Source organism: Myxine glutinosa, chromosome 2 (assembly GCF_964187855.1).
Source record: "Myxine glutinosa chromosome 2, kmMyxGlut1.1, whole genome shotgun sequence".
Classification (NCBI taxonomy): Eukaryota; Metazoa; Chordata; class Myxini; order Myxiniformes; family Myxinidae; genus Myxine; species Myxine glutinosa.
The window spans coordinates 102,502,858-102,515,562 of record NC_136262.1 but is presented as its reverse complement, the minus strand read 5'-3'; the positions used below and the strand labels follow the sequence as shown (position 1 = coordinate 102,515,562).

Genomic DNA, 12,705 nt, shown 5'->3' with positions numbered 1-12,705 from the left:
GGATAACTATGACCTTTCATATATGCTTCAAATAAAGGATAATACATGTTTTGGATAACTATGACCTTTAATATATGCTTCAAATAAGGGGTAATACATGTTTTGGATAATTACGACCTTTCATATATGCTTCAAATAAAGGGTAATACATGTTTTGGATAACTATGACCTTTAATATATGCTTCAAATAAGGGGTAATACATGTTTTGGATAATTACGACCTTTCATGTATGCTTCAAATAAAGGGTAATACATGTTTTGGATAACTACGACCTTTCATATATGCTTCAAATAAAGGGTAATACATGTTTTGGATAACTACGACCTTTCATATATGCTTCAAATAAAGGGTAATACATGTTTTGGATAACTACGACCTTTCATATATGCTTCAAATAAAGGGTAATACATGTTTTGGAAAACTATGACCTTTCATATATGCTTCAAATAAAGGGTAATACATGTTTTGGATAACTACGACCTTTCATATATGCTTCAAATGAAGGGTAATACATGTTTTGGAAAACTATGACCTTTCATATATGCTTCAAATAAAGGGTAATACATGTTTTGGATAACTACGACCTTTCATATATGCTTCAAATAAAGGGTAATACATGTTTTGGATAACTACGACCTTTCATATATGCTTCAAATAAAGGGTAATACATGTTTTGGATAACTACGACCTTTCATATATGCTTCAAATAAAGGGTAATACATGTTTTGGAAAACTATGACCTTTCATATATGCTTCAAATAAAGGGTAATACATGTTTTGGATAACTACGACCTTTCATATATGCTTCAAATGAAGGGTAATACATGTTTTGGAAAACTATGACCTTTCATATATGCTTCAAATAAAGGGTAATACATGTTTTGGATAACTACGACCTTTCATATATGCTTCAAATAAAGGGTAATACATGTTTTGGATAACTATGACCTTTCATATATGCTTCAAATAAAGGGTAATGCATGTTTTGGATAACTATGACCTTTCATATATGCTTCAAATAAAGGGTAATACATGTTTTGGATAACTACGACCTTTCATATATGCTTCAAATAAAGGGTAATACATGTTTTGGATAATTACGACGTTTCATAAATGCTTCAAATAAAGGGTAATACATGTTTTGGATAACTACGACCTTTCATATATGCTTCAAATAAAGGGTAATACATGTTTTGGATAATTACGACGTTTCATAAATGCTTCAAATAAAGGGTAATACATGTTTGGGATAACTACGACCTTTCATATATGCTTCAAATAAAGGGTAATACATGTTTTGGATAATTACGACGTTTCATAAATGCTTCAAATAAAGGGTAATACATGTTTGGGATAACTACGACCTTTCATATATGCTTCAAATAAAGGGTAATACATGTTTTGGATAACTACGACCTTTCATATATGCTTCAAATAAAGGGTAATACATGTTTGGGATAACTACGACCTTTCATATATGCTTCAAATAAAGGGTAATACATGTTTGGGATAACTACGACCTTTCATATATGCTTCAAATAAAGGGTAATACATGTTTTGGATAACTACGACCTTTCATATATGCTTCAAATAAAGGGTAATACATGTTTTGGATAACTACGACCTTTCATATATGCTTCAAATAAAGGGTAATACATGTTTGGGATAACTACGACCTTTCATATATGCTTCAAATAAAGGGTAATACATGTTTTGGATAACTACGACCTTTCATATATGCTTCAAATAAAGGGTAATACATGTTTGGGATAACTACGACCTTTCATATATGCGTCAAATAAAGGGTAATACATGTTTTGGATAACTACGACCTTTCATATATGCTTCAAATAAAGGGTAATACATGTTTTGGATAACTACGACCTTTCATATATGCGTCAAATAAAGGGTAATACATGTTTTGGATAACTACGACCTTTCATATATGCTTCAAATAAAGGGTAATACATGTTTGGGATAACTACGACCTTTCATATATGCTTCAAATAAAGGGTAATACATGTTTTGGATAACTACGACCTTTCATATATGCTTCAAATAAAGGGTAATACATGTTTTTGATAACTACGACCTTTCATATATGCTTCAAATAAAGGGTAATACATGTTTTGGATAACTACGACCTTTCATATATGCTTCAAATAAAGGGTAATACATGTTTTGGATAACTACGACCTTTCATATATGCTTCAAATAAAGGGTAATACATGTTTTGGATAATTACGAAGAATGATTATTCTCTCTCCTCTTGATAATTAAAAAAGCACTTTTGTTGATTTTTTTTTTTTTCAGATGTCGACTGCTTCAGGTGTATAGTTCATACAGTGCAGATGGACTACAGGTGTGAGGATGATGGTGATTTGTGACAGGTGTGAGGATGATGGTGATTTGTGAAGAACAGCATCGACCTGCCCAGCCGACCTGCTTTCAAATTACAATTCAAATTTGAATTCTTCATTTTTCACACAAACACAAAAAAACAAGTACAAAATAAATGTCACAAACAAAATCTCAGTGTCCTGTTTTTATTGATTTCTGAATGTTAAACCATAAAGTTATGAAACATAAACCGTTGTGGAAACGTCAGCAAAACTCAACATTGCAATGTTCTTAAAACGTTGGAGCAAAACGTTGCAACATCGTAAGTGAAACGTTGTGGCAACGTTGTGGCAACGCAAAAATGTTAGCCAGGAAGATCGTCTGCTGAATTTAAAGTCATTGATTTTGGAGGGAATTTAAACCCTCGAGTGAGGAAGGTAAAATCATTGTCTGCGTTCACACGGCACATCCACCAAATGACCGCAAGGTCCAAGCAATGTCATATTGGGTTTGGAATGTGCAAATTGAATGGAAAAAAGGGTTCAATGACTGCGCAGATAGTCGAGCGTTCGTGGTGGAGGACATGAGGGTTGCAGTGAAGAATGACTGAAATGAACATCTCCAAAGCCAAGTTTCCAATGTTCAAAATTACCCACATCAAACAGAACCTGGAAGGCAAGGGTGTACAAGTAGGGAGAGAGAGGTTCAGATGCAGATATGTTGTTTTGCTTAGATTAAAGTTTCACACAAGAAACAGAAGAGTTTGAGTTTATCAAAGTGAACAAAATGTTCTGTAAATACTACAACAATATTTTCCTTTATATTCTTGAAATGTTTGCCATATTAGGAATGGTTATGGAATGGTGTTTACTGTGGAATAATGGTGGTTTTCTTCTTTGGCAGGATACCCGAGAGGGATGCACACACCTCTGAGCCGTCTCACCTGGGTTTGAATCCTTACACAGCTAGAATCTGTCAACCTGGTGTTTCTCATGGTTAACTCTTCATGAATATCCATTATCCATCAGAAGGATGTTAAGCTGGAGGACAAGTCTGCAGGCACTCATCCTTGGTGAATGTTGAAGCTTCCATGATGTGTTTCGTGAAGAGTAGGTGAGTTATCTTTGACACCCTGTATAAATTACAAATTCCTTCCCACATCACCTACACTCAACCGCCGGGCCTGGGTAGCCTGTTCGTGAAAGACTTGGGCCAAAATCATTCTCCAATCAACCCAAAAAGACAAGAGTAACTTGGGTAGTAGTTGTGGTAGAGGAAGACAACACATCCATTCCACAGTTGAAATCTGAGCGTTGTGATTGCAAAAAAACGTGTGCTTTTAAAAAGGAGTGGAAGCTAACTATGGATGACTGTTTCTGCAAAGATGTACCGGAACACATGGCCATAAGAAAATCTTTGTGGGGGTATTAGCCCCGACTTTCTGTGTCATGCAAACAAGACTGAGACCCTTGAATAGGATATGAGCCAGACTGTGGTTCTTACCAAAACGTGAACATCTTCAAAGTCCCAAGGAAAACTTGTTTCCAATTCCGCTCCGCACGTTCTGTTTCCTGTCAAAGCACAAGTTTGACATTTGGGTACTATGATTAGTCGTAAAAACAGGATTACTTTTAAACCGATCTTCATTAAACTTCACCAAATGCTAGAGTTGGACATAAGGAACAAGCCTATTTATTTTTGTCATAAGGAACAAGACATGATGGCAACTACTATGATTAGTAGTAAAGACAAGATTACCCTGAAATTATATTTCTTACAAGTATCATGATAAACTACGAGTATAATTTGGAATTGTATTGTTTAATCTGTAATGCAATCTATATATATTGTTGCGGCCCCGGGTTTCGGGTCTACTACGAGGGGGTTAGCCTCAGTTCCCTCCCGAGCTTACCGGGCCTGAGGATACCACGCACTAATAACTCCATGCTGCGGCAGGTTGTTAATCAACCGCATATGCCAAGCAGCTAATCGCGCGTTTCAGTGTCCGCTGTCTGATGGTACTGTTTAACTGACCGCTACGACCTCCTGGCAGGGATATGCGTCCTCGGCTATTCAGCACTCTTATCTGAAGTAGATCTTGTAATGAGGGTGGCCGAGCTACCACCTGGTGAACAGCCGCTCTTTATTGAGCCAATTGGGCGTGGGATGATAATCACCTGATCTACAGTACACTACAGTGCGGACAGTGCTGGATCAATGAAGAAAATGCCAGGCACGACATCTTTCTTGATTTATTACTTGCAAAATCGAAGATTTTTCAAGTATATTGGTCGGTTGCGTTTGTGGTTCTGTCTGTCTGTCTGTTTGTCTGTTTGTCACCGGCCTACAGGTCACAATTTTCAACCGATATTCTCGAAACTTCAGCAAATGGTAGAGTTGGTCAAAATCAAGAAGCCTATTGTTTTTGGGGTCAAAAGGTCAACATAGGCCAAAGGTCACCAACTTTGCTAAATTTCTGAAATCCTCAATTTTCATCCGATTGACGTGAAATTTGAAGAGGACTTGCATATCTGGTCACTGAATTCAACCACCAAGTATTTTTGAGGTCAAGATAGGCCAAAAGGTCAACATAGGCCAAATTTCTAAAATCCTCAATTTTCATCCGATTGACTTGAAATTTGAAGAGGACTTGCATATCTGGTCACTGAATTCAACCACCAAGTATTTTTGAGGTCAACATAGGCCAAGAGGTCAACATAGGCCAAATTTCTAAAATCCTTAATTTTCATCCGATTGACTTGAAATTTGAATAGGACTTGCATATCTGGTCACTGAATTCAACCACAAATTATATTTTAGGTAAACATAGGCCAAAAGGTCAACATAGGCTGAATTTCTAAAATCACCAATTTTCATTTGATTGACTTGAAATTCAAAGAGGATTTACATATATGGTCACTGAATTCAACCACCAAGTATTTTTGAGGGCAACATAAGCCAAAAGGTCAACATAGGCCAAGTTTTTTAAATCCTCAATTTTCATCCGATTGACTTGAAAATTGAACAGCATTTGCACATTGTTTCACTAAATAGGAAAACCAACTATTTTTGAGGTCAAAAGGTCAAAGGTCAAGTCAAGGTCAAACCTCTAAAATCATTTTTCATCTGAAAAAAGGCACTTTTCATCCTGTTGACCCGAGCTTTGTTCAAGATCGTAAATTTTAATCTTCATGAAATGGACAATTTGCTGTATCAATGGAAAACCTTTTTTTTTGGGGGGGGGGGGCGGATTTTGCAAGTATCGTGCTCCGCATGACGTCTTCTTGTTTGTTTGTTTGTCCCAATGATATGTCAGCCATCCTTTGAGTAAGGAAGCTGAAATTTGGGCACAATAATGAACAAGTGCTTTGGTTAAAACAGTATTTTCGATTTTTAGATTAATTGATTCCCTCTCTCTCCCCATCTTGTCTCTTGCTCCCTTTATCATATGTTTTATGTTGTCAGTTTGTCTTTTTGTGATCAATGTTAGCTCTTACACGAGCCTCGATGTTTTATACAAAAAAGAAAAGAAAAAAAAGTTCCTTTATCAAAAACGGTTTTTTTGATTAATGAATTAATTGATAAATTACATAATTGTTATTGATCGATTAAGTACTTATTTATTTTCTTTCTCATCTGGGCAATATCTTAGGCACCCTTTGAGCTTGGAAGCTGATGTTTGGACACGACAGTGACCAAGTGATTTGACTAAATTGTATTTGTGATTTATTGATTGATCAAGTATCCATTAATTATTTAAGTTAAAAAAATTATTGTCAGTTATGTGACAAGAACAAGCCGATTAGATTTTGGTTCAGGTCCGAATCCAGATCTGGCCTATCAGTGGGATACAAAACGTAAACTGTTCAGCCTGGAGTATGCGCTCTACCAAGTGCCGTTCTAGTTTTTGTTCTATGTTGTACCTTCTCTAGGAGGCTAGACTCTTTGTACGAGAAACTAATCAGAACAAGGAGAAAAATACATCAAATATCAAAGCCCGTGTGGTTTTAGTAATTTTGCTGTACGGAGTTGAAGGCTGCCAGTCGGCCATCATTGGTCGGATTACAAAACCAAATCTTCTGCATATGTATACTCTCATGTGTTGTCTTTGTGCCAAGTTTGAATAACATCAGTCCAAACATGTCTGATAAATGGTTAGGGACATGTTTAAGTAACAAAATGGTCACCAGCAGGCCATCTTGGATCTGATCTCGAAAAAAAAAATGATGTGTATATTTAAGCCATCATTCATGATCTGTTTGCCAAGTTTGAACAAGATCAGTGAATGCATGTCAGATAAATAGTTGAGTACGCGTTCAATACCGTGTTTTTTACAACTAAAATGGCTGCCAGTCGACCAATCGGCCATCTTTGATCAGATCGCACAATAGAGTGAGGTGCTCTTGTTTGCCATCGGGTACTGCGCTTATGCCAAGTTTGACCAAAATCTAACCATACATGTTCAATAAATAGATCGGGGCACGATTAAGTAACCAAATGGCTCCCAGTTGGCCATCTTGGATCTCAACTAAAAAAAAAACGATGTGCATATGTAAGCCATCATTCATTATCTGTGTGCTAAGTTTGAACAAGTTTAGTAAATGCAAGTCCAAGAAGTGGTTGAGGACGTGTTCAACATCGGGTTTTTCACAACCTAAATGGCTGCCGGTCGGCCATCTTTGATCACATCACGAAACAAAATGATGTGCTTATGTATAACATCATGTGTTGTCTTTGTGCCAAGTATCAATAAAATCGGTGCATACATGTCTGAGATGTGGTTGCAAACGGACGAACGAGACCGAATGCATTGACCCCCGTTTTGGACGAAGTCCAACGAGGACTAATAATAACTAGACACATACTTTATAAGTGTGAGAAGTTATGCCGGGGCCCAACCCATCCCCACTTTGATCGGACATGTGGCACATGACGTTATTGGTATCAAGCTTGTTTTCTCCATAGGTAATATTAATAATAATCTGAACTGGAACTGCGAGCAGTGATGATAGGCTGGCTTCCAGCCATGGCCGTCATACCACATGCCTGATGACGTCATCATTTCAATAGATTTTCCCCATGGGTAACTGATCATATCTGTAAATTTTGGTTTCGATCGGTTAAGCGGTTCTGGAGATATAGATTTTCCATTTTTTTCCTTAAATCCAAGATGGCTGCCATACCATGTGACTGATGTCATAGTTTGCAAAAAAAATAAAATCCTCATATGTCGTCAATCATATGTATGAAGTTTAAGATTGATTCGTTGAGTGGTTCTGGAAATATTGTTTTTCAAATATTTTTCCTTAAATCCAAGGTGGCCACCATACCACGTGACTGATGCTGTCATAGTTCAGGAACATTTTTCCTCATGGGGAGTTGATCATACATGTGAAATTTTGGATTGATGCGTTCAGCAGTTCTGGAGAAAAAGATGTTTAAAGGTTTTTCTTAAATCCAAGATGTCTGCCCTATCACGTGACTGATGACATTATAGTTTACAAATATTTTTCCCACATCAGCAGTTGATCATATGTGTGACATGTTGCATTGATCCGGTAAGCGGTACTCGGGAAAATATTTAATTTTTTGCTTAAATTCAATATGGCGGCCAAACCACATGACTGATGACGTCATAGTTTGCAAATATTTTCCCCGATCGGAATGTAAACATGTGCTTCAAGTTTCGTGTCAATCTGATAAGAGGTTTTGGAGAAGTGGCTTTTTAAAGTTTTATTTTTAAATCCAATATGGCCGCCAAATCATGTGACTGATGACGTTTTCTTTTGCAAACTTTTATCCCCATGGCCAGGCAATCATATTTATAAAATTTCGCGTTGATCCGTTCAACGGTTCTGGAGATGATGTTTAAAGTTTATGACGTCATGGGCAATGTCAACCAATGTAAGTCGAAATTGCAAAAGCAAAATTCATGATGCACTAAGTTACATTGGTATCTATGATGAGTTAAAGTTTCATAGATCTACTTATAACTGTTTTCTCATAATCATCTCCACAAATTGTGTGAGCATAATAATCCTGACAAGAACAATAGGCTTCCAGTGGGAACCATCGATCAATTTGCAGGAATTTCGCCATGGTGTTGGCGACAATTCGCCTCGTCTTAAAGAATGGCGTGGGCTTTTTAACGTCCATTAACTAATCCGGTCAGATGGTACCCCCAGTTTAACATCCATCTGAGGGACGGCACACACATTAATGAATGACCATGCCTGTGAAACACAAGGGTGACAGTTTGTAGCTGGGCCGAGATTCAAATCCAGCCTCGAGAACTTCGAGGAGAGTGTGCAAACCCCAAGACCATCTTCTCAGCCCTGAATCAACATACTCTTTTTTTTCTTTCTTTTTTTTTTGTATACTGAATCGAGGCTCGTGAAAGAGCTAACATTTATTTCACAAACAAATCAACCAGACAAACAAAATATACAAAAAGAGGGAGCGGAAGACAAGATGGGGAGAGAAGGGGAAGCACACAACCACAACATTTGAGAGCAGGGAGAAGTGTGGGAGGGAGAGGGCTTGGGGGCAGGAGGCGTGGGAAGGGGAGGGAGGGGGGGGGGGGGAGAGGTATAAAACACAAGGGGACCGAAATTAGCGGGGGTAGATGATACTTTGATCATTCATTTAATGATACTTTGATCACAACTTGGTCTGCGAAATATTCAGAAATCCCATATTTTACTGATCTCTTTACCAAAAGTTTTACTTTACAGACAAAAAGCCTTGGAATATTTTCCAGTTTATGTGAAGAAAACTTATTTATGGCTGTGGGGGTGGGGGGGGGGGGATTCATGATCCAAAAATGAACTACGTTTGGGCAGTTTGAAGGAGCAGGGTCTTCAAAAGGTGGAATTAATACCAATCTGGCCATTTATGGAATTTTACATCTCATCATTAATGTGAATTTAAAGGGCATGTGACAGGCGTCAGCATACACCTTGAAAACATAACCAGACAAAAGCAATTTTGTGTTGGTAAAACCTCCATCATTGCCACAAATAAGGAATAATTATTTATCAAAAATCACGATTTTTATTTTGGTTTGCATGATGGCAGTGAAGAAGAGGTGTCATAACTGGTGCTGCCAGATGGTGAAGATGAGTCCTGCCGTGTTGATATGTGTGATCCAAATGATGTGAATGAAGATGTCCAACGCTGCAGGAGCATACAATTGCTCATGGAGATTCCAAAGCTTTGCTCATTTCTGCTCATCATTGACTTTTGAGAATTTTGAAGTTGATCACATTGGAGAGTACTAGGGCATGCCCGTACTATATCTATATCTAAAATTATATCCCCCCCTCTATTTACATGAAATGGTTTGGTTCATGAAATGTTTTGGTCCATTCGCAACGCCAAAGCGAACGGCGAACGCTTTACATGAAATGGTTTGGTGCATGAAATGTTTTGGTCCATTCGCAACGCCAAAGCGAACGGCGAACGGCTTGCGAGTACAGTGACAATCCCCCCGGGGTTTTTATTAGTTTTAAAACATAGTTTAACGCCAACATAGCGCCAACATAGTTTGCAAACGTGAAATAAATGAATACGCTCTCAAATGTGCCATCCGAGGCAGAGTGTGTCCGCCACGTTCGGCACACGCGATAGCTCGCTGCTCTCTGATTGGTTGAATCGTTTTTTGGACATAGCTCGGTAAGTAATTGTCCGATTAATATGAAACCTTGAAAAGGCACATCCTCGGGTCCCCAGCAATATACCTGGCAAGTTTAAAGTATATCGGACCCGTGGTTGTCGAGAAACAGCGGTCACAGACAAACAAACGTACAAACGTACAAACAAACAAACACACAGAGATTACTGGAATTATAGATAGATGGGAGTGAGGAGGGGTGTGAAAGCATGAAAATGATTCTGTAATGTATTTTCTAAGTGCACATTGTATGGGAAGTCAAGGGCACACCACCATGGGAATTCCTCGCCATGGGACTGCTTCGGCTGCACCGTAAATCCTGTGGTAAATTCCAGCGTTTAAAATGAATTATTAATTTTGCCAAAATGTATTTCCTTTTCACAGGCCATGTAGCCAGATGCTCATTGTTCATAAAGCCCTCTGACACATTGTGGAAAGCTTGTATGGAATGGAGCTCTAGAGAACTTTTGACGCTTGAGCGTGTGAGGTTATTGTTGGTGTCCACATTGAGCCGAAGCATGTGAAACTGCATAATCTGGTCGAAAACGTAGCAATCTAGAGCAATGGGACTGTGTCGCCAATATGCCTCCACATGTCAAGGGTAGATGCCCTCGTTCAGTGTTCTAAAAATAAAAAAAGTTTGGTTTAAATCCCTTCAGCTGCTTTCAAGTATCACATTTTCATCAGCCATGTGAAATGCTTCCATGGATGCTTCCATGGGACTGTGTCGCCAATATGCCTCCGCATGTCAAGGGTAGATGCCCTCGTTCAGTGTTCTAAAAATAAAAAAAGTTTGGTTTAAATCCCTTCAGCTGCTTTCAAGTATCACATTTTCATCAGCCATGACAGGTTTCACAACAATCGGTGAAGCGGTTTCAGAGAAGAGATTTTTTTAAATATTGGCTTTCAAGCGAATATGGCTGCCATACCACATGACATATGACCTTTAAAATGTACACTGCATATGTATGGGTAAGGGATCATGTTTGTGAAGTTTGGTGTTGATCGGATAAGGTTCGTTTTTCTATCCAAAATAGCTGCCAAACCACGTGACCTACGACATAATCATTTTCAAACTATATGCAACAATGGTGTTAGATGACATTTGTAAAATTTCGCATCGATAGGGTAAGCGATTTCAGAGATATAATTATTTAATATTTTCCTTCAATCCAATATGGCTGCCACACCATGCAACCAATGATGCTTCCGTGATTAACTTTTAATCGCAATGCGTAGTCAATGACACACGTAAAGTTTTGAGTCAATCAATTTGGTGGTTTGGGAGAAGATGTTTTTTTAAGGTTTTAGGTTAAATCCAATATGGCTGCCACACCATGCAACCAATGATACTTCCGTGATTAACTTTTAATCGCAATGCGTAGTCAATGACACACGTAAAGTTTTGAGTCAATCAATTTGGTGGTTTGGGAGAAGATGTTTTTTTAAGGTTTTAGGTTAAATCCAATATGGCTGCCAAACCATGTGATCTATGACGTCATAAATTTAATATTTCAATACAAATGGGTCATAGATCATATAATGTGCATGCAATTTCAGATTTTTACAATAAGGAATTCGATTAAAACATTTTTGCCTGGTACACCACTTCACCTATGATGTCATCATTATCGAATGTCACCAAGTTTCAAATTTTTGCATTCAGCGGTTTCCGAGAAATATTTTTTTCATTACAGTGTTTACGTTTAATCCAAAGTCGCTGCCAAAGCATGTGACCTATGACGTCACAATTATAAAAACATTGTGCATGGGTGTCACTCCTACCCTGAAAGTTTCGTCTCAATTGGACATGTGGTTGCTGAGAAAAATGAGGTTTCGCCAGTATAGAAGGACGGACGGAAGTACAGACAACCGGTGGAACAGACAACCCGAAAACATAATGCCTCAATTGCATGACGCTCATGACTGAAGCCATCGTCCCATGGAAAGCAAGCGTCTCACATACCTTTACAAATCCTCTTTCTGGCTGCAATGTCTTCACTGATTGCCACCTCTTTATTCCATTCAGTCGAGAGATGGCGCAGCGCTTCTTCAGCTTGAGCTTGCTGGAGTAGCAGTTTCTCATGCAGACATCTGCAACAACGGAGAGCGACATGTTATCACAATGGAATGAACGTTCCTCATCGATGTCTGTATTTTAAACAAGGTGACCATCGAGATAACCCCGATGAGAACACCAATGGTCAATTTGTAGCCGAGACAATTTCAAAAGTTCCGATGATTATCAACCCAACAATTCACCCATTCAAGGTCTAAGCCACCTCAGACTATAATATATCAGAGAACTCCTTATTCAACTTCCTACTGCTGAAAATACCGATACATAAAATTGGCCATCATGCTCGTAGTAGGTGCACACCCTTGCTTTAACCTGACACTGCAAGGACAGGAAGCGATCAATTCCCAAAACTAGGTGTCAAGACCATGTGTGCAAAAATTCATTGAATATTTGTGTTGAGATAGGAACTACCAAATGTGGACAAGAGATATACAAGTGCTCTATTTAAATAGAAATTGTCTGCATTAAAAAGGAAACAAGTAAATTTTGGCAGACAAAATTCTGTAAATTGGCAGACAAAAAGATTCACCTCATGTAAATGTTCATGGTGTCTATAAACTGTTGTTCATGAAATGATTAATGTTGTGTTCGACCTATTGTTTGGTGCATTAT

At 38.2% G+C, this 12,705-nt stretch overlaps 1 protein-coding gene across 1 annotated transcript in view; it reads right to left on the bottom strand.

Moving 5' to 3' along the window:
• Nucleotides 1-2,532: 2,532 nt before the first annotated feature.
• LOC144890854 (uncharacterized) overlaps nucleotides 2,533-12,705 on the bottom strand; it is an 83,873-nt gene continuing 73,700 nt past the window's right edge. Inside the window, exons 3-5 of the mRNA XM_078772733.1 lie at nucleotides 11,980-12,107; nucleotides 3,845-3,912; nucleotides 2,533-3,009 (exon numbers count right to left, since the gene is read on the bottom strand). Of these exons, the coding sequence (XP_078628859.1) occupies nucleotides 2,884-3,009; nucleotides 3,845-3,912; nucleotides 11,980-12,107 (322 nt within the window). The 3' untranslated portion in view covers nucleotides 2,533-2,883. The remainder of the gene's footprint in view (nucleotides 3,010-3,844; nucleotides 3,913-11,979; nucleotides 12,108-12,705) is intronic.